The 25,440-nt window shown below is 40.6% G+C and overlaps 2 protein-coding genes across 3 annotated transcripts in view; one reads left to right on the forward strand and one right to left on the reverse strand.

The window, feature by feature from the left end:
- SLC9A7 (solute carrier family 9 member A7) overlaps positions 1-7,939 on the forward strand; it is an 86,836-nt gene extending 78,897 nt beyond the window's left edge. For both annotated transcript variants that reach the window (XM_070750933.1, XM_070750934.1), the window contains one exon: positions 6,055-7,939. In XM_070750933.1, the coding sequence (XP_070607034.1) occupies positions 6,055-6,297 (243 nt within the window). In that variant the 3' untranslated portion in view covers positions 6,298-7,939. The remainder of the gene's footprint in view (positions 1-6,054) is intronic.
- Positions 7,940-11,791: 3,852 nt separating this feature from the next.
- On the reverse strand, positions 11,792-24,463 carry CHST7 (carbohydrate sulfotransferase 7). The gene is made up of 2 exons (XM_070750935.1): positions 22,907-24,463; positions 11,792-13,446 (listed from the first exon to the last, which is right to left on the reverse strand). Exons 1-2 carry the CDS (start codon positions 24,393-24,395, stop codon positions 13,442-13,444), a joined length of 1,494 nt encoding a protein of 497 aa, XP_070607036.1. The 5' UTR covers positions 24,396-24,463; the 3' UTR covers positions 11,792-13,441.
- Between the last annotated feature and the right edge of the window lie 977 nt (positions 24,464-25,440).

Here is a 25,440-nt window from a genome sequence, read left to right on the forward strand (position 1 = left end):
TCCCGGAGATATTCTGGTCTGATGCCATGAAGGGCTTTATAGGTCATAACCAACACTTTGAATTGTGACCGGAAACTGATCGGCAACCAATGCAGACTGCGGAGTGTTGGTGTAACATGGGCATACTTAGGGAAGCCCATTATTGCACTCCCAGCTGCATTCTGCACGATCTGAAGTTTCCGAACACTTTTCAGAGATAGCCCCATGTAGAGAGCGTTACAGTAGTCAAGCCTCGAGGTGATAAGGGCATCAGTGACTGTGAGCAGTGACTCCCGGTCCAAATAGGGCCGCAATTGGGAGAGTTAGAAATTTAGAGCATAGAACATTAATTAAGGCATCCTAGAAAATATTTATCATTTCCTTTGTCTCATACAATATTTTAGAAAGCAAGATGCTTGGTTTGCATTTTTGGCCCATAGTTACCTTAGGAGTATGGCACATTAAGACAGGTACTGGGCTGAGTGCAGTATTGCAGACTATCTCTGCTATCTGCCGGCTGCCAGTAATTTGACAGTTCAAATCTCACCAGGCTCAAGGTTGACTCCGCCTTCCATCCTTCCAAGGTGGATAAAATGAGGACCTAAATTGTTGGGGGCAATATGCTGACTTTGCAAACTGCTTAGAGAGGGCTGTAAAAGCACTGTGAAGCAGTATATAAGTCTATATGTTCTTGCTCTTGCTACATAAGACAAAATTAAATGACTTAATTTCATTTAATATGGTTATAATATTGATAGTCCTTGACTTACGACCACAACTGAACCCTAAATGTATGTTGCTAAGTGAGAAATTTGTAAAGTGAATCTTGGCCCATTTTACAACTTTTCTTGCCAAATATGTTAAGTGAATCACTGCAGTTGTTAAATTAGTAAACATAGTTGTTAAATTGAATCTGGCTCCCCATGGATTTTGCTTGTCAAAAGGTCACAAATGGGTATCACATGAGCCTGAGAGACTACAACCTTCATAAATGTCAGTCAGTTGTTGAGTATCCAAATGTAAATCAGGTCATCGTGGGGATGCTGCAATTAAAAATAGACATGTCACTTTTTCAGGGCCTTTGTAGCTTTGAACAGTCATAAGCTAACTGTTATAAGTCGAGGCCCACCTGTAACACTGCGGTACTCATTGTTAATTGGTTGTGGGGAAGGCATAATGAATACCAAAAACAAGAGTAACAAGCACATTTTCCCCATAAGGGAAAATCACAAGGTAGCCGACACTCACAAATTCAAGCTTGTGTGTTGTGTACCAGACAAACGAATGAGTTCATTTTTAAATGCTTATTTTCTTTGATTGCAGTAGGCCAGTGATGGCAAACTTTTTTTCTCTTCAGGTCCCGAAAGAGGGTGGCACACACTATCGCATATGCACAAGTGGCCACAATAATAATTCAATGCCTGGGAAGGGCGAAAACAACTTCCCCACCCCCTGAGGCCCTCTGGAGGCTGGAAACGGCCTCTTTCCCAATTTCTGGTGGGCCCAGTAGGCTCATGTTTTGCCCTCCCCAGGCTCCAAAGGCTTCCCTGGAGCCAGGGGAGGGTAAAAGCAATCTCTCCCATCCCTCCAGAGACTCACTGGAAACCAAAAACACCCTCCCAGAGCCTCTGTGCGAGCCAAAAACCAGCTGAGTAGCACACACATGCACACTGGAGCTGAGCTAGGGCAATGGCACATGTGCCAGCAGATATGGCTCTGCAGGCCACCTGTGGCACCCGTGCCATAGGTTTGCCATCACTGTAATAGGCAATTGAAGTGGCACCTGACTAATCAGTGAATGATCTATCAGCAAATGTCCTGTCTCAGGCCATGCATTCACCAATACCTAGAGATCTTTGCAAATTTACTATGAAGTTTCCAAGCGAATAAACAAGCAGTCAAAGGAAATAGACATTCAAACACGGCCACACCCACACCAATGAAATCAAGTCCCTTAAAGGCCAGCAAGTTTGCCTTTAAAGTCCAAATGCTAAACAGCAGGCACAAGAGTGGTCAGAAGTCCAAGAAACCAATGTCATAGGAGGGCCATCAGCCAATCCAGATCCAGAATCACAGTGACGAGATTTTGGGTCAAGAGAGACGAGGCACACCGAATCTAGGTCAGCAAATGGTTGTCTCTAATGCAGGGTCTTGAGCTTGCTGCACTTCTTAAATAGAAACAATATCGGTGTGGCTCATCTGATAGAACAAGGTTCCTTCCTGGTAAGGAGCTTTGCAGAGCCTTTGCTCTGCTGGCTGAGGAACTCTGGAAGTTGAAGTCCACAAGTCTTAAAGTGGCCAAGATTGGAGACCCCAGCTCTGGGGTGCTTGCACTGGGTAGAGTGGCAGCTCAAAGTCCTCATTTTCTAATATTGGCTGCAGTTGTGTTTCCTCCAGTAGCATAGCTTTGTCTGCTTGCAATTCCTCAGGCAGCAATTTGTCGGGCAGCTCAATAAGTGTTTATTTTTGGTTTCGTCATCAGAGTCTGAGCTGACCATGCAACAGCCTTTTTTTAATTCCATTTAAGGAACATTCCATTTTTTACTTTCCATTTAAGGAGCTCTACACAAAATGTAGAATGTGCTAGTTTAAATAAACTAGTTTACATTTCTGATTGCCTCCCTCCAATGACAATTTTTCATAAATTCTATGCTCTTGTAAGCCCAAAAAGGTAGACCAGGTTAAGAAACCAATGCCATGTAGAACAAGACTCCTTTTATTTTAACAGTTACAATATCAGTGTCTTGCAAAGTGGAATCTGCTTCCCCCAAGGGTTACTTTAATTCCATGTAAATCAGAGTTTCACTCTGAGATGTTTTCTCAAGCCCATGATTCTTGACAAATGTATATTTTATTTTACATACACTGAGGGCATATGTACCAAGACAAATTCCTTGTGTGTCCAATCACATTTGGCCAATAAAGAATCCTATCCTATCCTATTCTACCCTACTCTTTTCTTTTCTTTGCCTTGCCTCAAACCACGTTTATCTAACTACTGTCTGTTGTACATACTCTTGATCAGTTGATGATGAAGATATTGAGGACTCAGATTCAGATAGTGTTTATGAAGTAGTGGGGGGCCCGGGGTTACAGGTAGTAGAACAGGTGGGAGGCCAGCCACAGGATGGGGCTATGAGTTCTGATAGTTCCCTCACTAGATAGGATCTAGTGAGGGAGAATTAGAGGCAAGCTGGGTTAATCCTAAATTTAGAAGAATTCAGAAACGTAGAGAGCAAAGGTCTGGAAGAAGATATTAAGGAGATGGGTTAAATAATTGAGTGAGGTAATTGGCACGTCATGGGTCTAGTAAAGAAGAAGGGTGGAGTTTCAACATTGCTGAACAAAAGGATGTTGATTTTTTATGCCGCTCTCCAAGTAAGCCAAAAATTCTGTGTGATTAACTGTCTGCTGTTTTTTAGTGAGCATGCTTTTACGAAATAAATCTTGTCTAGCAGAGCAGGAGAAGGAATGTAAGGAATGCAATTAAGAGAGATTACAGAGCCAGGAGAGATACGCCAGGATGAAATGTGTGTATAACCGAAGAGAAGATAATAAAATGGAGTTTCTTTGTTTATGAAATAATGTGTTTGATAAAAGTTATTTGCACTTGCTGAATTTCTACCAGAAACCAGAACACTGTCTAGATCAGAGGTCTCCAAACTAGGCAACTTTAAGACTTGTGGACTTCAACTCCCAGAATTCTCCAGCCAGCTATACTGCTGGAGAGTTGAAGTCCACAAGTCTTTAAAGTTGCCTAATTTGGGGACCCCTGGTCTATATACTGTCATTTCTTCCTGTCCTTCAGGGCGATTGCCAAGCTATTTTCATACCAACCTCTTTTTTTATTTAATAAGAACCTCCTAGAGTTACATATGAATACACATTTCTGAACAGATTTTTTCCACCAAAACTGGTTTTTATCCAAAAGTATTTTTTCTCCAAACACACAGTGAGAAACATCATTTATCCCGTGATTTCATTTATTATCTAAATAATGATGTTCAAAATAGGCCAGTACAAATCAGATCAGTTTGCTGAACAGATCATTGAAATATACATATGATATCCTCTACCATATGGATTAGAGGACAAGTATGATCAGCAGTGGACTACGAGCCGGAACGCTAAATTGCGCTCGCCGCGGCCACTCATAAGTTCTTGCAAGGTCAGGGCAATTTTGCTGCTGCAGCTGTGCAGGTAGCAAAATTGCGCAAAGAGCCGCAGGTGCACCCGTGTTTCGGCAAAGTTTTACCTGCAACTCCGTGCGCGATTTTGCTACCTCCACAGGTGCAGCAGCAAAATTGCCCTGGCCCCGCAAGAACTTATGAGCCACGGCAGCGAGTGTAATTTAGCATTCCGGCTCGTAGCCAATGCTGCGTATGATCATTAGATTAGATTAGATTAGATTTATTGGATTTATATGCCGCCCCTCTCCGCAGACTCGGGGCGGCTTCTGTTGGTGAACATACCTCTAGTACAAAATATGTGCATGAGGATACCTAATTCATAGTACTTTGCGAAATAAGTACAGGTAGTCCTAGATTTATGACCATTCATTTAACAACAGTTTGAAATTATGATGGCTTTGGAAAAATTACTTATGACTTGTCCTTGAAGTTACAACTATTGCACCATCCCTACTGTCATGTGATCACTATTTGGGTGCTTGGCAATTGGTTCACCTTTATGATAATTTCAGTGTTTTGCAGCCATATGATCATGATTTTTGACAAACAAAGTCAATTTGGAAAGCCAGGTTTGCTTAGGCCATGGTTACTTGCTTAATGACCATGGCAAAAATGGTCAAAAAATTGGTTCTTATCATGTGATGACTCATTTCATGACTGCATCAGTTGTGGTTGTAAGTTGAGGACTACTAGTAGAGTTACTATGGATGGAAAATTAAATAAAAAGCGATGTTTATAAGTTACGAAGCTACCATATCTAGCTTTTATCATATCTGGGCTGGCAAATTTTTTAGAAAGGATAACAACTAGATGGCAGAAAAGAATTGGGGTCTTTCATCTCTCTGCTGACATCTAGAGGTCACTTGAATTTTTGTAGCCAAGATATCACAACAGACCATATTGTTGGACTGGACTCTGGTAATAGTTTTATTGAAAGGCCACCGTTCAATATTATTAAGAACAAAATAAAAATCAATAAAACCAAAAACAAATCATCAAACAAAAATTCCTCTCAGTACCTGTAGTGGGCTGTGAGAAACAAGGAGACCATATGTTAGCAGTCAGATAAGAGAAATGGAGTCCAAAGCTGAAATGGAATTTGAGAGTCTTAAAGTTAACTTTTCCTAGTTTTCTGAGCTAAAGGCAGGGATGGAATAAGTGCATTCAGTCTTTCAAGAATCGTGCTTTAATCTTTTCATAAAAATATTAACATTCAAAACTTTGGTTTCCTGATCTGGCCTATCTCAAAGAGCTGACCAAATTGACATTACATCTCTATTTGGTGGAGGGGTAGGGAATAGATGGAACTGTTAAACAAGTATACTCCAAAGCTACCCCCCAAACATAGCTTCTTCCATATGAGGGATGTAGCTCCACCAAATTTCTGACAATTTCATTAAGATCTTCAGACTACCTCCTGCCACATAGCTCCCAGCGACCGATAAGGGCCCACAGGATTGGCCTTCTCCGGGTCCCATCAGCCAGACAGTTTCAGTGGGTGGGGCCGTGGGGGAGGGCCTTCTCTGTGGTGGCACCAGATCTCTGGAACCAACTGGCCCCTGAGGTTCGTACTACTCCCACCCTGCTGGCCTTCCAGAAGGCCATGAAGACTTGGCTTTGCCAGCAGGCCTGGGGCCATTGAGCAAATTGATACCATCTTGATTTGGCTACTAAAGGATATGAATGTTTTTTTAATGGGTTTTAGATTATTTTTTTATACTGTCTTTTGCATGTTGTACACTGTTCAGAGTCCAGAAGGAGTTGAACGGCCTTATAAGTAGAATGAATGAATGAATGAATGAATGAATGAATGAATGAATGAATGAATGAAATGCAGTGGATATTTTTGCTGTTTTCCTTAAAAATCTTCTTGAACACATTTCAGAACCAAGAACAGCTTAGAGACGAAGATTCCGATTTTATCTTGAATGACAGTGACTTGACACTCACCTACGGAGACACAACAATAACTGCTAATGGCTCTTCTAATTCCCATGGTGCTGTTATCAACTTGGATGGCAGGAAGGCGAAGAGTAGCTCTGAAGAAGCCTTGGAAAGTGATCTGGGAACAGAAGCACCTGAGCTGATGAGCAGAGGAACTCGACTTGTGTTTCCGATGGATGCATGAAGATTGCTTGGCATATAGGAGCAGTAAAGGATAGGCCCAGTGCCCACAAATCCACACTATCTGCAGGCCAGTTGTCAGTGGAGACGCTTAGCGAGTAAATTAATGTCTCTTGTACAATGTAAGTTTTTTTAAGTCTCAAGATCCCCTTGCCCCCCCCTCCTGTGTCTTTCTAAAAAAGAATTCAAGATGCCGACGGTTTCTAAAATGGGGTGAATGGAAAATGGCTAAGGTTGTCGTATTAAGGGGAAAATGCAACCTTGAAATGAAAAGCAAAATGTCATACCTCTAATTCTATGCACTGTGGGGATATTAACCATCCCAGCAGCTAAAATAATTCTGACCCACAAAAGGCCTTTTTGTCAGAAGTCTTTGGTCACTTTTGTCAGGAACAAAAGATGTAGTGTTGACTTATACTTGAGAAAAAGGTAGTTGGAAGAAAGGACATAATTTCCATATGAACATTTCCCTGAGCTTGTTGCAAAAAATAAAAAAAGGAAGAAAAAAGTCCCTTCTCATTTCAAAAACATTTATAATTGAGTAAATTATTCTGTATCTGAACAAGGAAAGGAAAAAAGCAATATATGTATACATTGCTCTTTGGACAACTTTTTGAGATTTTCAGTGTGAGTCCTGTGGTTGCATCACAAGCTGAGCTGTTGCTGTCTAAAATATATGTTTTCTGCCTTGTGCCCTTAATATTCTCCAGTAGACATCTGTAGGCAGTAACACTCTCGTATTACAAATGTGAAGAATATTGAATGGGTTTAGTGAAGTTACAAATTGCTGTACAACTACCCAGAAGTATTGATAGAATCTCTCTCAGACTATTGTAATCTTTCCCAGGCCAATGTCTTCCAGATGTGTTAAACTACCGTTATTAACAGCCCCAATCAGCATGGCCAAGCTAGAGATCATCGGATAAAAGCCATTTATTTGGATTTAAGGGGTGAATCTTTTGTTTAACAGGAGAAGACTACTGTAAATTGTACCTGTTTCTTTGATGTTTGCATCAGAACGAAAGGTTTAATCGTAATCAGTTAGAAAGACAGTGTTGGTGTGTTTGTTAGTGACATATGGCACTATGATCCTCATGTTTAAAAATGGCACAGTGCCTTTTATGTAATAAAGAGTATCATGTTGTGACCGAGCTAGGGAGACCTTGTCTAAGGCTGTGTTTCTTAACCCTGGCAACTTTAAAATATGTAGATTTCAATTCCCAGAATTCCCCACTCAATGTGAAGTCCATGCATCTTAATATTACCAAGGTTGAGAAATGCTGGCCTAAGATACAGTAATGCTCATTTGCAAATAAGGCATATGCAATTCTAACTATAAATGAGCATCTGCTTTCAAAGGGTGTAATTTGACAACTCTCTACAGCTTTCTTTGTCAGGAGATTAGCTGTTACAAAGCAAGTTTAATAATACTGTAGCATAATGATTCAACTTTAGTAGGCACTATGAAAATGGGCTGCCCCATAATTTAAAAATGCTTCAGAAAATAAAAATATGCTCTCACATTCTTGTATTTTTGTTTCCTATTCTGAATACATTTTTAATTGCTGTTTCATTTTTAGTCTGCTTGTGAAATGAAAACTACATTTGAGCCTACCTATGTAATAAAGTCTGTTACTTTACCATGACTCTTATGGTGTCACTGATCAATATTCAACTAAGAAGATTCAACTTTTCAAAAAGTAATATCATTTTAAATTATCCTTTTCTAGAAGGACATATAACTAGATTAGTTGTGGACACATCAATTTATGTTGAGTAATAATGTAGAAATTAAATGCTTTTCATTTCACAATTCATTTCACATGTCTGATCCTATGAATTATCAGCCCTCCAAGATAAACCAGACAGGAAACAAGATTAGATGAATTAATTGTACTAATTAATTAGTAGAACAAGTCCATGTGCCATACCAGCCCTCTTTTTCCAAGGAAGTAGTTCCGAATAAGTTTTATAGCAAGAGAGTGAAGAGTACTGAACTCATAAAATGTAAATGGAAATCTATATTGATTAATATTCTTTACTATTTGCATTTTCTAACTAGAATTAAAAATGTATAATGACATATGAGAATGACTTTGGGAGAAAGAAGGAAAAGTGACAATGTAAAGCAGTAATGGCAAACCTATGGCATGGGTGCCACAGGTGGCACGCGGTACCATATTGGCTGGCACATGAGCCGTTGCCCTAGCTCAGCTCCAGCATGCATGTGTGTGTCAGCCAGATGATTTTTGGCCAGCACAGAGGCTCTTGGAGGGTGTTTTTGGCTTCCAGAGAGCCTTTGGGGGGATGGGGGAGGGCGTTTTTATCCTGCCTTGGCTCCAGGGAAGCATTTGGAGCCTGGGGAGGGTGAAACACGAGCTTATTGGGCCCACCAGAAGTTGAGAAACAGGCCGTCTACAGCCTCCAGAGGGCCTCTGGGGGGGGGGAAAGCTGTTTTCACCCTCCCCGGGCATTGAATTATGGTTGTGAGCACTTGTGGATGTGCAATTGCGTGCGGGCACACTCTTTCGGCACCTGAGGAAAAAAAGGTTCACCATCACTGGTCTAGACAAGTGTTTCCCAACCTTGGCCACTTGAAGATATTTGGAGTTCAACTCCCAGAATTCCCCAGCCAGCGAATGGCATTGAGTAGCAGCAACCTGAGCCCAGGGCCAGAATTACACTCGTCACCAGTGTCCAGGGTTGAGCTCACGGAGCCAGAACAAGGGATTGTTATTAAGCAACGATCCCTCATTCCCCTGGAATGGCTAGCTCCGTGGCTCCCGCCATATCTGCCTCTCCCCAGCAGCACCAGAATATCCTGACCCTCTGTCACCCTAGAGATAGGTGCCCTCCCCCATCCTGCCTCTCCAGCGCCAGGTAGGCCAGATATATTAATTACATCATTCCCATTCATCTCATTCACATTGTAACCCCACCCATCCCATCCATCCCAGTCATTAATTCCATACATCCTACACCCACCCCAACTATTGATCATTTTTTTAAAAAACCCAATAATTTAGTTAAAAAATAATAATTAATAATTAAAAGTATTAAATTAAACCACCAATAAAACTGAATAAAAATAAAAAAATATAGAGAATACAAATATAGGTAATAGTGCAATAATTCAGTTCATTGAGATAAATCTGGTCAGCAGCAAGTAATAAAAGTGCTGGAATACAGTTAGGATAAAGATTGCTTTGACTTCCAGTGGAGGCACAGCAAAGCCAGACACATCTCCATGGGGAATGGAGATAACCACAGCAAAGAACCAATGAATAGACTGTCTCCTCAGAATCTCATTGGACAACAAGATGATAAGAAATCAGCCACCTGTACTTGGGACAGCTGCTCCACATAAGGAGACCATAGGACATAGGTTTCCTGTGGGTGTGGGTACTAGGAGATAAAGAGATTAACACTATTACTGAGGCAGAGCCTTTTAAGGTTACAAAGTCTGTTAATTTTCTAATCATTTTTGCAACTTGCTTATTGGAGTTTTTCAAAATGACAAGCTTGGAAACTGATCTGATGAATGTATTTTCATTTCTGAATGAAAGAAAAGTTATCTATAAATGTAAGAATTTTAAGTTGAACCATTTTCTTGGTTCAAAATCTTAAATCTAAATTAGATTTTGAACCATGAAAATCATAAACAAATTAAGGGTCCAAATAAGTATAGAATATTGAAACTTACAATAAAATTATAAAAGTAAATAGCTTTTTCTGAAATATGTCAATGAAAGTAGGACCAGCCTCTAAAACAATAATCCATCAAAGTCTTCTAGCTATTCTGTTATTGTAATTTCATAGAAACCATATCTGTAATGTCCCACTTGCTAGTGCCAACAACATGAAGCAGAAAATAGAGAATGCAGTGTGGCCTGTGAGCATTGTTGGACAGATCAATAAATTTGCTGCTTCTATCCCAAAAGAATGGGATAGAAGCATTTTCCCAGAAGAAAATGCCAAGCGTTTTCAACTCCTACAGGTCTCACTTGTTACTTGTGATAACTATGACCATTAGTTTCAAGCTTGGCACTGTTTGGCTTGCTACTGTACAGCTGATTAGCACACCAAATATTTACAGCCTTCTCCCTGGTATTAAGTATTCATTGCATATTTTATCTTGCCTTGTTTCCAGTGTATGAGTTCCAGATAGTACTAGATACTTGTCCGTCTCAGTTTAGCCAAAAAGGTTAACTCTCAAATGAAAAGGTCCAAGATCTGTTATCTGACATTCAAACAACTTTTTAGTCACCTTCAGCTTAGGAGGAAGAGGAGAGTTCTCAGCGTAATTTTTTAGCTTTACACTATTTTCTTCTCATTCTATTAAATTCCTTTCTACTCTTCGGAGAGGGGCAGCATACAAATCTAATAAATCTTAATCTTATTACACAAAGTCTCATTTAGCAACCACAATTGGGACCAGTAGCACATTAAGTGAGGCAATTGCTAAGTGAAACTACAACTGTCTTTATGATCTTACTTCATTTTTTAGTTGATTAATGTGCCAATTGAGCACTTAAGAGTGTTTGATCTAGATACATCCTATAATAATACATACATCAGCAAAGTTTGATCTACGTACATCTTATAAACAAATTTTGGTCTCTAGTGCTATCATTAAAAGTAACAGTCTCTCTATAATAAATTTTACATGAACTTGCATCAAATGCAATGTAACAGATTGTACCTTAAACTTTATGAACTTTGTCTCAACTTTTTTGCAAGAACATAGAAGGCCAATCTAATAGAGATAACCTTTCTTTTGGTAGCCTAAAATATCAAATGTCATAAAATGAATTTAGGGACTAAGCCAATGCTGCAGTACACTCAGTCATCATTGTTGAAGCTACAATTGGGTTCACAGATTCTATTATGTTTAAGCCAAACAAACATTATTATGGTTCAACACACAACCTGTGATCACAGCCACCAAATATGACCCAATTCTTTAAAAATATTTCAGTGTCATCCCTGCCTACCCCACCTCTATATCCTGCTCTTACAGAATTGCTGGGTTTGTGTATTGCTTTGGTTGGATTTGAATTATGATAATATGGAAAACTATCAATTAGAAATATGTAGCTTTGCTTTAAACATTAAAACTTTCAACTTTAGGCTGTTTTAAAGCAATGCATAAAGGATAACCCATAATTTACTGACTGCAGGGCTATATACTAAAGCAAAACTACAGAAAGCATATTGCTTTTATTATCTCATGAAGTAGGACCATCATAATATAGTTTGTTTTGGCTTAGCTTTGAATACAGCCATTTGGTTTGAAATATAACATTTATTTATTACAAGATGTCTACCCACCACTTTCATTATATTATGTGTGAAGGCAGCATTAGATTTGAAGTTGGTTTTCTTAGTCAAGATCAACTTCCTTTCTGGTTACAAAGGTCATTTTTAATCTCAAGTGTTTCAGTTTAACCCCTTGTCCCAATTTCTATAGTAATAATATAACATTGTTGACAATAAAAATCAGTCCATACTTTAATTCTTTGAACTAATGGCCATTTTCAGACCTAAAAAAAAAATTCAATACAGAGTGCATTTTCTTGTATTATTTCATTTAAATCAATGAAAAGACACATCTGCTTTTTCAAGTCATCAGCATAGTAACAGCAATACTGTAATCTTGATGGTAAACTTCTAAGGATAGAATGAAATGAGAGAAAAGTAGTAGTAAAAGAGGGCTTTAAAAACAGCTAGAACAGCGATTTTCAACCTTTTTGAGCCGCGGCACATTTTTTACATTTATAAAATCCTGGGGCACACCACCAACCAAAATGACACAAAATGACACTAACACAGTACATTTTATACATATAGTTAACAAATATAGTTTCTAAATGTATTTATACTCATTTAGTGTGAAACCTGGGCCTGTTTCGATGAACACAAAAGGGATATCCTGGCAGGAATGGTAGTTTGGGGATGCATGTTTAATTTCCCCATGGCACACCTGACCATGTCTCACGGCACGTGGCAAACTGGTTGAAAAACACTGAGCTAGAAGATACTATTTATCTTTTACTTTCTTTAGTCAGAATTCTTCCTTGATATCAGTCTAGGTGATGCCATAACTAGGGCTGCTTTGAGGGCTTTCCATGGAATTTTGTGCATGCATCCAGAGAAGTCCTGTCAATATTTTTGGTGGTGAAGTGGTCCATCTCAGGCACTGAGGCAGAAGCACCTTGACTGTGCTTAAAAACAAATTGTTCTTTCAATTTAGTTTGATGTGGCTTCATAAGATAGCACCATTTTTTGCAAACCTAGAATTGAGGCCTTATGTTAATGAAAGAGGGTACAAAGACTTTTGATATGACTATTCTACTAAAATCTCTACATGATGGGACAATTTCCAAACCTCTAGGTAAGTTGCTTTTTCCCCTACGAGATTAAAAATGAGTCAGATTTTCTTTCTACTCCTCCACACCAATTAATTTTTTTGATACTGGAAAGTCCTGTTCATTGTATTACGGTAGCTCAAAAGGGGACAGATACAGGAACAGCAGAAGACTGTTTAGTCCAAAAGATACAAGATTCATTCATCCATAGGTCATACCCTTGATGTGGAAGTGTGGAAAAATGTGGGGAAAAATACTTATATAAATATGTTGCCTGCTATTATTTTGTATGTATGCATTTGTTTAAGGAGAAAAACCAGAACTGAAAAAACGATGACATTTTAAAGGAGGAAATGTGGGTGGAGTAATCAACAGATCTTTAAGATTTCCATTTCTGTTGTTGACAAGTCTTTGGGTAGGTTGAAAAGGTTCAAAAGCCACAGCTGAATTGCCTTGCCTGAGTGTCTAAATTTCACTCTTGTGTTTTTACTTAGTGCAAGATGGTTTGAATGTGGCAAGTATGATAAAAACAAGTAACACATTCATTAACAGAAGGTAAACATTTCAAAACCTATAGGGGCACAGATATTGCACTGTGATAAATGTAATATCTAAAGGGTTTTTTCCTTCATAAAAAACCCCAATTTCATTAAAGCTTGTCAGTATTCATTCTGCCATGCAGAATTTACAGTAGAAATTGCAGTTCATTGATGGATCCAGTGTCTTTAGAAGGCATAGCTCCATCTAGGGATCTTCTGTCATAAGTGAGCAACCGATCTGTTAGCCTGTGGTGATGAGAAAAATCCACAATTTAGATTAGGATTTCTCCAGTTAAGTTCTTTAATTTACCTTGTAAATAAAGGCACATATAGGTAGCATTTTACTCTTAATCAACTTGTGATAATCTTAAAAAATTGGTGGTAACTATAAACAAATTATATCATTTGACAATAAACAATTATTAAAGCTCTAGCATTTTGTAATATTTTAAGTTTTGATGATTTTAAGTTTTTAACTTAAAATAGTTAAGGCATTAGGCTAAAAACTATGAACACATGAGTTATAGTCCTGCCTTAGGCACAAAGCCAACTGGATGACTGGCCAGTCACTTTCTCTCAGCCCAAGAAAGTAGACAATGGCAAATCACTTCTGAAACTCTTGCCAAGGTAACTTCAGGGACTTATTCAGGAAGACTTTAAGAATCAGGCACAATTGACCAGAAGGATAAAATAGTCACTTCATGATTCTGAACTAAACTTAAGATGAACTAGGAGTAACTGCATCTTATGTTTCACTAACTATAGCAGAAACTATTAGTCATGCTGATTGCAAGCTCTGTATTATACAGGCATGCGGTTCCATAATCCTTCCATAAAATATTGTATGTTCATTTCAGAGAACTAGACTAATTTTCCTCAAGAAGTAATACCAATGAGGGTTCCCCGTTGGGAGACCACATTAATTCTTTCTATAAAAAGGCATGGGGAAGAAATTGTGATGTGGTTTTTTTAAAAAAATGATCTGGTGCCAAGTACATTGGGAAAAACAGAGAAAAGAATATGGACTGCAAATAATTGGGAAAGAGATGTATGTGATAGACTAAAATATTCTGGGCTTGGATAAATTATCACCTATATATCATCATTATATTGAAATATTGGATGATATAGATGTGTGGTTTATCTGGCTAATGCTATAACCTCTGACACCCACCTCTGGCATCCTGGCTTAGCAGGGAGCAGTGATGACCTTAGATGGAGGGCTACAGTATGAATGGAGATAACAAAAAACATACTATCTGGGCCTATTTTAAGATGCATGTGAAATCTAATGAATGTCTACCAACTTCAGTTGGCAACCAGGATGCTAACTGGTACAGATTATAGGAATCATATAACCATGCAGAAAAACTTTCATTGCTATAATGTATCTTTTTCATTAAATGTTTATTTCTTTTAATTTTACTTATTCAATAGCAAGTTTTAAATCTTGTGTTTTTGTTTTAAAAGCCGTGTGTTCTTATAACCATTGCTTATATAAGCTGAAGGAGAAATTATACTAAAAAAAAATAAATTGCCTGTCATGTGGTTACTTTAAAAAAACAACCAAATTGCTGGATGAGCTCATAGCATCAACCGAGTCACAAACTAGCCAATTGCAATTTGGTCTTATATGTTCTGCAAATCCAGCCAGTGTAGGCAAATTTGAGATTTAATGTACTATCCAAGATTCCTTTGGCAGAAATATTGTTGTTAAGAAAGGCAAACGGTTTACTCTGCAATGGAGACCCTGAGGCTAAGGGAATTTCAAAAAATAAAGTTTATAAAAATGAACAGTTACAGGGACACTGTCAGCCATGATTTTTGAAGGAAGATTGGGCTAAATTACATTTTTATTCTATAGTCTAAGGCAGTGTTTCCCAACCTTGGCATCTTGAAGATATCTGGACTTCAACTCCCAGAATTCCCCAGCCAGCATTTGCTGGCTGGGGAATTCTGGAAGTTGAAGTCCAAATATCTTCAAGTTGCCAAGGTTGGGAAACACTGGTCTAAGGCAGTGTTTCCCAAGGCGGGATGATTTAGGGGGCGGCAAGAGGCGGGAGGTGTGCAGGAATCTCTCCCCTCCCCTGCAGATTGTCTTTCAAAAAGAGTTTCACCAGGATGAAGAGGTGGCTGGAGGCAGAGTTTGCTTCGGGTTGGGCTTTCTTTGCAAGGGGAGGGGGACCATCTGGGGAGTGAGAGATTTAGGAAGCTTGGGTTGGCGGGTGGTTTCTCCAGTGGAGTCTGAGTGAGCAGGGTGAGCATCTTCAATGAACTTCCCTCTGTTTGTATGTGTCTTGCAGGCAGCAGGCGTCAGCAGCATTTCCTTGCAGGGCTCTTTCCTCCTTCTCTCTGGTCTGGTTCTCAAATATTTTCAAGCACAACACTGCAGAGAGAAGGAAGTATCTCTTCCCCTTCCCTCGAGAAACTTTACATGTAGACTCCTTACTCTGTGACTGCTGGCTCCCTCCCTTTGTGCTTTTTATATACATACCAACATACCCACCCTGCTTGGGGATGCCAGAAAGAAAGAGAGAGGAAGGAAGAAGGGAAGGAAGGAAGGAAGGAAGGGAAGGGAAGGAAATGAAAAGAAAGAAAGAAAGAAAGAAAGAAGACAGACAGACAGAGAAAGGAAGGAAAGAAAGAAAGAAAAAAGAAAAAGAAAGAAAGGGTAGGTAGGAAGGAAGACAGATAGAAAAAGAAAGTAGGAAGGGAGGGAGGAAAGAAAGAATGAAAACAAAGAAGGAAAGAGAAAGAAAGAGAAGTTAAAGAAAGAGAAAGAGTGTAGGAAGGAAAATAGACAGACAGAAAGGAAAGAAAAAGATGGAAGGAAGGAAGGAAGGAAGGAAGGAAGGAAGGAAGGAAGGAAGGAAGGAAGGAAGACTTATGATTTTGGTTGCCAAGCAAGAGTGTTGTTAAGTAAATTTCACATTTTACAAGTTGGCCATGCCACCCAATCACCTGACCACCAAGCCAGGAGGTAGCAGTGAAGATGGGTTTTAGCACCAAGAGGGTGGTGGACTGAAAAGGTTTGGGAACCACTGGTCTAAGAAGTATTAGAAAGGTCTGTACATCTTAGGTTAATTAGTGCCTCAAGTTTTCTTAGTCTTTGAAAAAATCAGCATATTCAAAAAGACTATATGCTGATCATTATATATTTTCACTAAAGTTACACAGACTTAAGCATATGTATATATTATATAAAATACTAGGACTAAGCAATTTAATGGATGGAGTTCCTAATTTAATGTTCCTGGCATACTTTACTATGAAAACAGCTATTAATTTATCTGGACATTAAATATGTTTGAATTTCTGTCTAAAAGGCTATCAAACCTTTTAGAATTTTAAAGATCAGTACCAGCATCTTACATTGTCCTTGATATACAATATATAAATTTGACTTTGAAAAAGGATAGAAAAAACATGGATCCTTTCAATGTTTAACTTTGATATTAAAGAAGATACATGGAATGGAAATACTATGGATATCCAAGAAAATTAATACCTACATCATCAAACAAATCAACTCAGAGTTCTCACTAGTCATCTAAATGACAATGGTTCGGATTGTACTTCAGATATACAGTATTTCAGTACATAAAGACTTCTAATGTTGGGAAAAGAGGAAGGAAAGAGAGGAAGAGGGCAACCGGTTCAAAGTTGATGAACTCAATTACAGTGATGATGGGTAAACCACTGGAAGACTAGAAAAACTAGGTTGGAATAAATGGTCCTGGAGAAAATCTATGTGGTCACTAAGAAGTAATGCCAACTTTAAGGCACATAATCATCAAATCAATCAATATACAAATATTTAATATATAAAATTATCGTTCATATAGTGAAACAATTATGTTTGCAGTGTGGCAAAAATTATTTTGATTCAAAACCTTACTTTCAAATTGTGGCAAAATCCAATCTTATGATTACTGAGGTACAAATGAGTTCCTTTAAATTGTGCAAGTAAATACTGTTTTGAGACCATGTATTAATGTAGAAATTATTTAAAAATTGCATTTCCTGGCTATTGAGAAATGCATTTCATATTAATTTTGTACATGGCATAGATAACCATTAGCTTCTAACGAAAAACTAGTTTATTGAAGTGCTACAGAGGTATGAATCAGCAAAAAGATATATGACTGAACACCTCATGACTTTATAGATGACATTTTGTTTGCATGACATTATATAAAAAACTTTACCAATAAATTGATACATTATGTTTTAATAATCTTCTGCCTGCTTTATAAATGACTATTCAACCAATTTATTATGATTGTCCAAGCTGAAACTGAAACCAGGATTTGTAACAAATATTCATTGGCTTAAATTTAATTTTTATACATTCAAAGGGCAGCTTTTGTTTATTTGAAAGATACAGCCAAAACCCTGATGGTAAAGAGCTGCATGCCACGGCAAGTAAAATGGTGGTATCCTTACTAAATGGTGTTTGTGATGTAGCATGCTGTGCAATAGTGTCTAAAGCGAACTATGGTGACATCAACATGCAAATAGTAGTACAGTACTATGTTGCAAAGTATTGACTCAGATGTGCTAAATCATGGTTTGCTCATTACAGTTTACCAAATAAGCCAAAATTAGTGATTTGCAAATCCTAAAGTTGAGTTTATAGCATGTGCTAAAGCAAACCAAGGACATAACCAATCTTTTCTAAACAGTACTAAATTTTAATAGTAATCTTAAACTAATACTAATCAGTTTAATACTGATACTTTTACCATGATAAACAGTTATAGGATTTGAGGAGTTATAGGAGTTATAGGATTTGAAATCTAAAACTTATGAGATCATTACATTGCCAGGGACTGGTCTAAACAATTACAAGGATAGCTAACAGTGAGTAACTAAAATTAATCCAACAATCCGCATTATGATTCAATGAGATTTATAAAACAACTCATTAAGGTTTATAAAACATGGCATATGGTGCAAAATGCAGACATCTAACAATAGTTAATTCAATAAATCATCATTTAGTTCAATGTGCAGTCCAGGTTTTAGATGAAAAAAAAGTGTTCTAAAGGGTCCAGAATGCAAGAATAGCTACATATTAAAGAGCTAACAGAAAACAGGATAAGGAAAAGAATCATAGCAGACACAAAAGAGCATTTGTATACTGATAGACTTCACAGAAATTTGCATTCTCCATAACTCTTAAAAATAATCCTTGGTTAGAAGCCATCAGGAAATACCAGAGCTGTAAGATATACTGAAAAGTTGAAAAATATTCTAGAAGAAGGCAATGGATAATCACCTTAAGAGCTGTTGCCAAGATCAATACAGAATTATTTTCATGTGGCTACCAGCAGGGCATCTTCACTTTTTAATAACTAGTCAAAATCTAGCTGTAGACTAATTCATATTGTAGCAGGTAAACAACCCCTGTTTCATTGGGGACGGACAGACATTTTTAAAAAATGTTTTCCATCCAAGCCTTTCATTCCTGGGGTTCACATCCTTGCCCTAATTTTTGTTTTGAAGGCTGCCCGATAGCCTTATCAAGGAACTCAAACCAGGCCAGCTGCTGATTCAGGGTTAATTTTTTTCCAGTTGTAGATAACTGAGCTAGAATGTTTTTATACTTACTTATCAGCCTTATGGATGAAGATCAGAAGGGCCAGGCTGTAACTGTCAGGCCGAAGCCATTTTATTTGGGATCTTTGGCCTGCCACACTATATACCAGTGATGGCAAACTTATGGCATGGGTGCCACAAGTGGCACGTGGAGCCATATCTGTTGGCACCCAAGATGTTGCCCCAGCTCAGCCCCAACGTGCATGTGTGTGCTGGCCAGCTGATTTTTGGCTCACAGTGGCTGTGGGAAGGCATTTTTGGCTTCCAGAGAGCCTCCGGGGGGGGGGGAGTGTTTTTACCCTCCCCCAGCTCCAGAGAATCCTTTGGAGCCTGGGGAGAGGGAAACACTAGCCTACTGGTCCCACCAGAAGTTGGGAAACAGTCCGTTTCTGGCCTACAGAGAGCCTTCAGGGGGCGGGGGAATCTGTTTTCGCCTTCCGCAGGCATTGAATTATGGGTGTGGGCACTCGCGCATGCTCTTTCGGCACCCGAGGAATAAAAGGTTTGCCATTAGTGCTCTACACTATTCTACTATCCGTTTTCTACTGTGGTAAAATGGGAGGGGGGGTTGCATGAGGATGTTAGTATGTAGCCATAGCAAATTCTTTCTAGAAAGCCAAGGCCATTCTTTGTTTCTGCACCTCTGCACCTGCACAAAAGGAGATGGGTGGACTCTGCCAGCACGTCAATTGAAGATTGGACAATGCAATGGATTGGTGGATGTGCGGACAGTGACTTGAACTTTCAATTGGGTATTAAAATCTAGAGGACTTCAGATTCAGGTTTCACCCAGATGTACCAACATGGCTCTAGTAATAATTTGGGACTCTGAGGAATACTTTGATTCAGACTCTGATTTAATTTTGGATGCTATTTACAACCCTGACATTAACATTTTAGTAATGAACCCACCTTCTAGGAGGGCTGCCTTTTACCAGGAATGTGAATTGTTGCCTATTGCTGGCTAAAGATCATATGCCTTTGCTTTCCAAATGTGTATAAAAGGTATGACAATTTGTATATTGGATGCTCTTGATTACATAATAAACAAATTGCAATTGCCTGCCTTGTGTGATAATTGGTTATTTTACACCAGAGAAAAACAAAATCAGTATTTGGCTGGGCCAATTCATGATTTGGCTATCAATGTTGATAGAAAATGGTCTTTCTTTAAGTATATAATTCCTCTCTTTATTTGGATTATTTTAAAACTGTATGTGGAAACCAAGGTTAATGTATTTTCACTTATATCACCAATAAGATGTATACTTTCAATGAGGTAACTATCAGAATATAACATTTTGGTGCCTCCTTTGTGTGAAAAATGAGTTAGGTTTTCTCAATAATATAAGGTTAATTATACAACTGATCAAGTGAAGTCAAGGTCTGAAAATACAGCATTTGTTCAAGTGAATGGATTCAGATGTATAAGACATTTGTTCACTTGCCTTGTTTAGTAAATTAAACAAACCAAGTTATGATTTGTCATCAATTGTGAAGCAAGCCTATACTGGAGAAAATGTAAGATCCACATGAAATTCTGAAAAGATTCAGAAAATCTGAAATACAGTACGGCAAATATTTTTTTCACAAATCTGTATACTGAATCTCAGTCCTGACATTACTTTTGTGAGCATTCATGTAAAATAATATCAAAAGTAACATTAGTAGGTCTGCACCCACCTAAAAATATATAAATATTCTGAGTCCTTCAGGTTTGGGCAGCATACAAGTCAAATTAAATAAATAAAATAAAAATAAATATCTACTTATGAAAGAGAAATGTGCTATTGATATTCTTATCAAGAATATTACTTATAAATATCTACAGCTGTAGACAATTACAACAGTGGCATTAACCTCTGGAATAACATCTGGATGTATCTGCATGCAAAATCAGGAATATCAAAAGCAGGACAAGTTTGCATGCTCCTGTTTTTCCTAAAAGACAGAAATAGCAACTTCAATATGTCTAATGCTTCTTTCCACAATGTTTTTCTTGATTATTTCTTCATTGCTTTAGAAACTAAAACTTAACTGGGCCAAATCTCAAGTTAAGCAGCATAAATATTTCCTAATTTTGGCACTGATTTGCAGCTTTAGGACTCTTGAGATTTGATGTGTCTCTACTCAATCTGAATTTATGAAATAATCTGTTTGTTTCAACCACGCTTTGTACATGCTTCCACGAGGTGTTATGAAATGTTCCTGCAGCTGTTCTTAAAACTATCTCCTCCGCAAGATAAATGCTTTTTCCCTAGAAGCTGATTTAACACTTTCAGCAAGAAAGTTTTATAATTGCCTTACATTATAGTAATCCATTATCAGTTTCTTGGCATTATAATTTTTGGCACTTTAAAACAAGTTGGCTCTCCAGGCAAAACATGGCATGCAAGTAAATAGGAAACCCTCCATAGCACAATGCCTTTGTGTGGGAAAACTAAGCCCATTTACTCATTAGAAATGAATAGTAAGATAATTTGAGTTTCTCAGGTTTTTTTGCCAATGCAGAAGTTACATATGAAGCACTTACCCAACCTACCCAATTTCAAGGCAAGAATATTGCTGGCTGAGACCAACTGGTATTATAACACATTTACTGTACACGGTTTTTTGCAGACCAAAATGATCACTTGAATGATTTACAGTGCATTTCTTGTTTCAAGCATATAAATAGGATCCTTTCAACTGGTTGCAATAATCCCCCTTCAGTAATTACCCAAAAGCTCTTTATTATGTTCTGTATAATTGCCACTTTATAAACCAGTATTCTCTTTTAAAAAATCTTTTGGCTGGAAACTCTCAAACATAGCAATCATTAACAGCCCATCATCTTTAGTATTAGGGAAACCTAAAATGTAAAAATATACTTGAGGTAGAGAACACATTGAGAGATAAAAAAATTAAAACAGAATTACTGTGCATTCCCCCCCCCCCAAAGGAAAAGAAAGTACACAATGCTTCTTTTTTGATGGCCATTTGCATCTTTCAAGCTTTAAAAAAGTAGCCTTTCATTCTATATTAGGTCAAGGATCCTCAAAATGTTTTGTTTGACTACCCATATGGATTTTGTTTTAAATCTGACCTTTATGAGGGACCATTATAAGGATTGTTTAAGACTCACCTTTAATAACCTGCTTTGCAATCTGATACACATTCAAGAGACTAAAGTCCTCATTCAAATACAGGAGTTGGTACTCACATGTCAATCTAATTGTCAAGAGAAAACAGCTACTAGCATGCATTTCATACATCTTGAGTTTCTACAAGGCCACTCATTTTAAATAGCCAAGAATCCTATAAAAATTAAATGGGTATTTCTATCTCCCCTGCCCCAGTCAATCTCAATCTCAATCATCTCCCTCCCTCCCTCCCTCCCTCCCTCTATCATCTGAATCTCTATCATCTCAATCTCTATCATCTCAATCTCTATCTCTCTCATTGCTCTCTTCCTCTCTCATCTCTCTTCCTCCCTCCCTTTCTCTCTATCATCCCAATCTATCATCTGAATCTCTATTTCTATCCTCTATCATCTTTCTCTCCCTCACTTCCTCCCTCTCATCTCAATCTCTATCATTATCACAAACTGTCATCTCTCTATCATCTCTCTCTCTCTCCCTCCCCCTCTCTTTCTATCCTCTCTATCTCTATCACCATCTCAATCTATCACCTCAATCTCTATCATCTCAATCTCTACCATCATCACAATCTCTCTCAATCATCTCCCTCCCTCCCTTTCCCTCTATCATTCTATCTCTATCATCTCAATCTCTATCATATCTGATCATCTCTTTCTCTCTATCTTTCCTTCTCCAAGATGATAAATAAAAGAGCATGTAAAGCAGCCTTCTCTGGGTGATAGGTCTTGCCTCAAAGGCACCAAGATGGGGAAGACTGGGGTAGAATAAGTGCCAGTGGGATGGACAAACCTCCTCTTCACCTTAGTGGCTCATGGAACCAACGGGAAACATCTGCCCAATTCCTGTCGGGATGTTTAGATGCGGAGGTGCCCCCTATGAGAAAAAGATGGGGGTCCCCCGAGTGCTCTATTCAGGCGGGAATACACTCCGTTAAGTGGACTGTGCCAGGAGCGACTGGCGGCTACCTGCATGAGGAGAGGTGCCGGAGCGTCCCCTAGCGGAGTCCCGCCGAATGCCCTTTTCGCTGCTTAGCGGGTAGGAGAGGAGCCTCATGGCCTCTCCGCAGGTAGCCTCCACTTGGCGCACCTGCTCCCGGCTGAGCCGCTCTCGCCAGGCGTGGACGGCCTCCCGCGCATCGCGGGCGGAGATGAGGAAGGGGCGCTCGGAGGAATAGGCGGCCCCGCGGGTCATGTTGAAGACGAAGGCCTCGAGGGAGGGCGGCGCGGGAAGGCCCGCGAAACGCAGTAAGCGGCGCAACTGGGCGCGCGGCTCCAGCACCAGGTCCTCGTAGCGCACTTGCGTGTACCGGCGGCGCAGCCAGGCGGGGGCCCGGTGAGAGAAGACCAAGTCACGCAGCCAGGCCTGGCAGATCACCTCCAAGGCGCCGCCTAAGAAGAATTCGGCTCGGTGCTGCGGGTGCGTCCGGACGGCTCCCCCGCCCACCCCGGCCATGGCGGCTGCCGGCGGGAGCTGCCGGCGGGGCAGTCCACCTCGGAACTCGGCGTGGTACCTGCTGCGCAGCACCTGGATGCTCTCGCGGAGCAGCGCCTGCTTGGCCTTGAGGCGCGAATTGTGGACGGCGCGGGGGTCGCGGAAGAGCTGGACGACGTGCAGGTTGAGGTCAGGGTCCCTCAGGAGCGGCAGGAGCGCCCCCAACTCCAGCAGCCTCACGTCCTTGATCACCATCACCGGGTATTTTCGGCACTCGGCTTCCAGGTCCCGCAGCGGACGCGGAGGGCAGCTCCGCTCGCAGGCAGCGCCGTCGACCAGGCCCACGTCGGCGCGGGCCCGGGCCGCCTGAGGGCAAAAGGGCGCCGAGCACAGCACCTTGTTGGTCCGCCAGCCGAAAATGCTCGCCGTGCTCAGGTTGACGCTTCCGCTGCCCGTCTTGAAGGAGGCCGGCAAAGGGATGAGCGGGTCGCGGCCGGCCGGCGGCGTGGCATAGAGGCGCAGGACCGAGAAGTCGCAGCGGAAGAGAGAGCGCATCATGTCCCGGAGGGCGCCCTGCAGGCTGAGCGCGTCCCCCGGGTAGAGCGCTTGCCACAGGTGCCACATGGGCTCGTACAGGTAGAAGACGTCCGGGTGCTGGTTGAAGAGCTCGCCCAGGAAAGACGAGCCGGTGCGCCAAGTGGCGTGCAAATAGATGTGCCGTTTCCCGCCCGCTCGGCTCCCCGGGCTGGGCTCCCTCCAGGTTCCATTCCGCTCAGCGTCTCCCGCCGCCTGTGGTGGTGGTGGCGGCGGCGGGGGCTCTTCCCAGCCCCAGTCGCCGAGCGCCTCCTCCAGGCTGGGGCAGCGCTGGGGCAGCTGAGGCTCCTCGCCCGCGCGCCCCCTCCTGGCTCGATAATCCAGCGTGTAAGACCCCAGCAGCAGGAGCAGCAGCGTGTAGGCGGCTAAGGCCAGCGCGAATCGCCGGTGGAGCTGCCAACGCCACCTCCATCGCCGCCGGCTCTTCATGGCTCCCTCGGAACCTCGCCTGAGGGAAGCTGCCCTCGCCCCGTTCAAAAAACAAGCTCAAACTTGAGGGGAGGCGGAGGGGAAACCAAGGAGGCGGCGGGCGCTACTGCAGCGGCCGCCCTTCCCGACGTAGAAACACGCCCCCAGATGTCGGCGCGAGGGTGCGAGGAGAAGGCTCCGCCGTTCCCTCAACTTAGGCTGCAGCTCGGCGCTGCTTTCGGGGTGATGCCGACGCATCTCGCCCTTCTGAGCGCCCCGGCGGGTTTTATTTTATTTTTTTAAGCCCGCGGGAGGTTAAGGCTGGTTCCTTGTTCTGATTACTTGGCGAGGGGGAAGGGGAGGGAGAAAGACGGTCGGAGTGGCCTCCCCCCCTCCCCAGGCAGCCTGTATTTGCATAGGATGAAGTTGAGTGACAGTTCCCTCAGCTTTCAGTCACTAGCAAATCTAAATGCAAATGAAGTGATTTAAATTAAAAAGAGAGGTTTTCTTTTGTTTATTTGTGTTTTAAGCACTCAGTACTGGCCCTCATCTCCTTCTCCTTGCCCTGGAGGTGAGGATAAATACTGAAGAGGATTAATTCTTAAACCTTAAGAAGGGTGTACTTTTAAGTATTGATGTGGCAAATTCTACTCTGCCTTCTCACCCTCTTAATCCTCAAGGTGACTGTTGGACACTCATAAGACAAGGCGCTTAAATAAGCAAAGAAATTACATTTGCACATAACATTTAGCTAACACCTGTGACAACTGAGTTTGCACAATTGGGTAATGTGTCTTTTGAAGTCTGAGCCCAACAGCAATACAAACTCTTCCTGAAGGGAATGGACCCCTGGATCCCAACTTGGGGCCCACATCTCACAGGGAGGCAATTTGATTTTTAATAAGGGCAATTGGGAACCTTGTTTAAATCAAGTTAATGGCCTTTTTAGGCTTTTTGAATAGTTAAATAGTTGAATAGTTAAGACTTATATGTGGGGGGGGGGATGAGGATTTTAGAGATGCTTAGGCGGGGGGGATGGGCAAAAAAAAGGTTGGGAACCACTGGA

This window comes from Erythrolamprus reginae, chromosome 4 (genome assembly GCF_031021105.1).
Source record: "Erythrolamprus reginae isolate rEryReg1 chromosome 4, rEryReg1.hap1, whole genome shotgun sequence".
NCBI lineage: Eukaryota > Metazoa > Chordata > Lepidosauria > Squamata > Dipsadidae > Erythrolamprus > Erythrolamprus reginae.

Coding starts and splice junctions, on each gene's coding strand:
- CHST7 (XM_070750935.1), bottom strand. CDS start 24,395: ATGAAGAGCCGGCGGCGATGGAGGTGGCGTTGGCAGCTCCACCGGCGA.